At 30.9% G+C, this 4,452-nt stretch overlaps 1 protein-coding gene across 2 annotated transcripts in view; it reads left to right on the top strand.

The window, feature by feature from the left end:
* The first annotated feature begins 1,668 nt into the window (after positions 1-1,668).
* The window catches only part of LOC110414688 (insulin-degrading enzyme-like 1, peroxisomal), a 45,511-nt gene continuing 42,727 nt past the window's right edge, over positions 1,669-4,452 (top strand). Inside the window, exons 1-5 of one of the 2 annotated variants that reach the window (XM_021426054.1) lie at positions 1,669-1,888; positions 1,994-2,069; positions 2,381-2,454; positions 2,850-2,941; positions 3,070-3,143. In XM_021426054.1, the coding sequence (XP_021281729.1) occupies positions 1,763-1,888; positions 1,994-2,069; positions 2,381-2,454; positions 2,850-2,941; positions 3,070-3,143 (442 nt within the window). In that variant the 5' untranslated portion in view covers positions 1,669-1,762. The remainder of the gene's footprint in view (positions 1,889-1,993; positions 2,070-2,380; positions 2,455-2,849; positions 2,942-3,069; positions 3,144-4,452) is intronic. The other variant, XM_021426053.2, reaches the window with a different exon arrangement.

Raw genomic sequence — 4,452 nt, 5'->3', positions numbered from 1 at the left:
TAAAACCTACTTATGGGAAAATCCAGTGGGATAATACCCATTAGTAGGAAAAAGAGTACTCATTAAGCATGCCAAACCAATATCAATAGTTATCTTCATATGTTGACAATTTCACTCCTAATTACAGCTTGAATTGACACAGGTACACTGGATATTTCCCTCCAGACAATTTGAGTCATACCTAGTTCTTGAACTGTCTTTGCAATCTCATGAGCCACCAAATTAGATGTCCTCCTGCAGTGCTTGATAATTACTTAAAAAAAGTTTTATTCAATCGAAAATCTTTTGTCCAAAGCAATATGTCGGATTATCCACAGATGATATAACCTGCACCCATTTTTTAATATTTTCCTATTAATTTTTTATGAAATTTCTCAGCAAAAACGAATTGATTGGAAACATGATAGAATACGACTCGCAATCATGTGTATGGTTTTGGGATTAGAATGCCTGGTGTGTATGGTAATCATTGTATACTTTGAATATAAATTAATATATTTTTGTATTTTTTTAATATTTTTAATTGTATAATAATATCTATTTTCTATTATTTTAAATTTCATAATAATATGGTCCAAATATCTGATAATTGTATAATACATTAGTTTGCATACATACATATTTCGTAGAATTATCAAAATATCCTTTTATCACCTATAAAATACCGACTGAAAAATCACAAAATTTTTCGATTGATTTTCTAACATACATTTGATGGAATTGTCCATGGATTACCAACGGAATATCCCAAATCATTGACGAAATACTCCAACAGTACGGTGACAAAGTAAGTCAATAACTGGACCACCATTTAACCTTTTTAATGATGAAAAATTATAAAAAATTTCCAACAAATTTGAGTGTCATTACTTTTTCGTACGGAATAGTTTACCTATTAATGTATTTTCGACTAAATTTAACCATCAACAATTCTATCAATAGTTAATTTTTGACAGAAATTAAGTTTTTTTTGATAAAAATTTTCATAAAAAATAGTAATATATTTTGTAGTGAGTCAGACTACTTTTGGAGGTATGGAGGCACAAGTGATGCCTCGGTGGAGCAATTAGTGAGTAGGGACAACTTATCTCAAAGCTATGGCCTAATAAGGACAAAAAAGAAAAAAAGAAGCAATGGATAAAGGGATAAGGCTAAGCAAATTAGAAAAAGTGCATCAATAATGCAAAGCATAGCAATCATGGATGAATAAATTAGAAACAAAAGTCAAGCATTAAGGATAAAAGGCAAAGTCACATGTTAATTTAAAAATAAATGTTGAAAAGTGAAAAGGGGTAAAACAGCATAATAATCAGACATTTTATTGAGAAAGAGAAGACAAGAACATGCAGGACATACAGCTGGAATATTGCTGGGATCCAAGAAAACGACATTAGAAAAAGAAACTTGGCCTTTATGCGGAACAGATAATGGTGGTGCCCCTTGAGGTAAAGCGAAACGGAAAGTTGCAACAAGAATTACTATTACAGGTCAAATTCGTCTGTCTGCAATAAAGAAAGTATGGGAAATATTATGTTAGTGTATCCAAAAGAAAATAATTTCTAATAAGTGTTGTAAGATTTTTTAATAGAGCTCTAGGAAATGTAATATCAACCCCTAATATTGGTGAACAGTGATAGGCTTTATTATATGATAAAGATGAAATTACCCTTCTCAATATATTGAAAATCTACTCAATATATTTCAAGCCGCAAAAGGAAAAAAACAAGCAAATTGATCTTTCCTCTCTCGACCGAACTTGAAAATGGCTAATTTAACGGAAATCGACGAAGAAATAGTAAAGCCTCGAGCAGACAAGAGACAGTACAGGAGGGTCGTCCTCGGAAACTCCCTCCAAGTTCTCCTCATAAGCGATCCTGACACCGACAAGGCAAGGGCAATTCCAAAAATTAATTTCTATCTTTTCCTCTGTTTTTTTTTGGTTCCAATTTAATTTAATCAATGTATCCAAAAATTTCTGGCTTTGATGTTGCAGTCTGCTGCATGTATGTCTGTCAGCATTGGCTACTTCTCTGATCCCGATGGCTGCGAGGGCCTTGCTCATCTTCTCAGTACGTACATATATTTTTCTTCTGATAGAAATTCAAATAAACTTAAGGAGAAGTAGTCATTTCTATCCCATAATCTTTACCTGCTAGACGCTCAAGGGCCGACTGGGTTTGGTAAATATCTAATGCGTTTTCTGACTGGAAATTTAATGTCTTATTAAGAGTTTGGCTATAATTTCAGGGTCCAACTTTATTTGATCTTGAGCATTTCTTTGGGTACAAGAGGGACTAGTATGATTTCATTTGAGCTACTCAACAATTCTTTTTCTTATTCCATATGTTTCTTTTCTTTTTTTTTTTTTAATTGTTTGCAGTGCGCGTGCTGTTGCTGGCTCATGCTAGTGAAAAATATCCGGGGGAGGATAGTTCCAGTCAGTACATAACCGAGGTACTGTTCATTTCAAGTGTACCCTTCCATATAGCATTATATATGAGTTTAGTTACTCAAATTATAATGTTTTTGAGTTCCTAACCGTCGTAGATCCTTTATGCACGCGAATCTTTTTTTGTTGATTATCTTAAAAAACCAAAATAAACAATCACTGTTTGGTTTTTTTTGCTGTTTAAATATTTATCATGCAATAAAAATAACAAATAAAATGTAAAATTATAGTTGAATAAGGATGAAAAATAAATAAATAAATAAATAAAGCATAATATCAGTTCAAATTTAATTAGTTTATATAATTAAAAGTAACATCATATATTTTTCCTTATATTTTCCCAAAAATATTACATTTTTTCCTTAATTATATATACTTGGTTTACTTTGCTGATATTTAGCATGGAGGCTACACAAATTGCGCTGTGAATGCCGACGAGACCGAGTATTATTTTAACATTAACAATGACTTTTTTGAAGAAGCTTTGGATCGGTAAGTGTTGTTTCTCTGCTTTCTTTGGTGTTATTTCCATCAAATTAATGTTCATGTAAAGTTTGTGAATTTCGTTGTTGTCCTGTAATTTCCCCTTTTTTTCTTATGGTTGGTACGATACCATTCAGCTTTTTCCAGCCCTTTGTCAAACCATTAATGTCAGCTGAAGCAGCCATGAGGGAAATTAAAACTGTTGAGTCTGGTGAGCCTTTTATTTATCTTTATTTTTTAATTTGTATAATATCATATTTAGCTTTTATATTTTAAGAAAATGTCTAATATAATATTAGTACTAAAAAATTATTGAGTGTGATATTTTTATTTCATATATCGACGCATCCCAATGCTTAATTCCGTTTAAAAAATTTGATGACATATCAATTATATGTTAATCAAAATCTGAACATGATCAAATACTCTCAACACGAGAACAGTCATTGTGACTCTATTCCCAAACTACACTATGGCTCTTTATGACCAAACCTACTCTCAGTATTAAAAGTTCAGATCCAAATAGTAAGTGCTCAACAAGTTTACTTAGCCATAATTGTCACACTCCATTACTAGATGGTTTATACAGTTTAAGACCATGCATTCGATCTTTCCAGACTCCAAACCAACTCTGATGATGCTTTGGTCCTCTCCATAAATAACACTCAGGTCCCTACCTATTCTTTTGTCCCCAAAGAATTCCAACGCAGGACCTCACCAAACTTTTGCCAAAAAAGTGGGTGACTAACTATGAGAAGCTACATGAAACTGCAGACTCCACCCAATTCACAGAAACTCATTTCACTAGAAAGTCAAATGGGATAGTAGAAATCAAATTTGGCCACTCTCAATTAAAGGAGCCTTTTGCACCAACAGGGGCCGAGCTAGAGTAACTTTAAAGAAGGGTTAAATAGAGAGACACTAAACAGTTAAAAGAGTAATTTATATATAATTTAATTATCACTCATATAAAAGATTAAATAAAATTCAAAAGACATTAAGCATATAAAAAATTCACATTAATAGTAATAATAGTGTCATTTATACATATGACTGAATGAAACTATAAAAAGAGTCTCTCTCATTCTTTGCGAGTAAGAGTAGAAGAGAAAACAGTTTTTCAAACTAAAATAAATTGTCTTTTTACTTTGTGTGCTCTATCTCTCTTCTTACTTTCTATTTGCTTCTTAAATTGCTAATTGACATATCAAGTTATTAGGTTAAACTATTGAGATATGATATATTATGATAAACTATTAGATTGGAGTGTTAAGATATAATATGCTATGATAGGCTTAGATTTATATTAAAACTTAATAGGTTTGAATTAGTAGACTTACTTTTATTTTTTAAAAAAATTTGATAGGCTTAACATATTAGTTTAAAATTTATTTGTTAAGCTTAACTAGTAATATGCTAACCATAATGACTTTAATTTTATCAAATAGTTTAGGGAATAAAACTAATTATTAAATAAAAAATTATTTTGAGAGCCATTAAAAAATATATATAATAAATAA

Source organism: Theobroma umbraticum, unplaced genomic scaffold (assembly GCF_002168275.2).
Source record: "Theobroma umbraticum cultivar Fairchild unplaced genomic scaffold, ASM216827v3 scaffold_147.0, whole genome shotgun sequence".
In the NCBI taxonomy this organism is placed as follows: Eukaryota; Viridiplantae; Streptophyta; class Magnoliopsida; order Malvales; family Malvaceae; genus Theobroma; species Theobroma umbraticum.
This window is presented reverse-complemented; position numbering and strand designations above follow the sequence as displayed.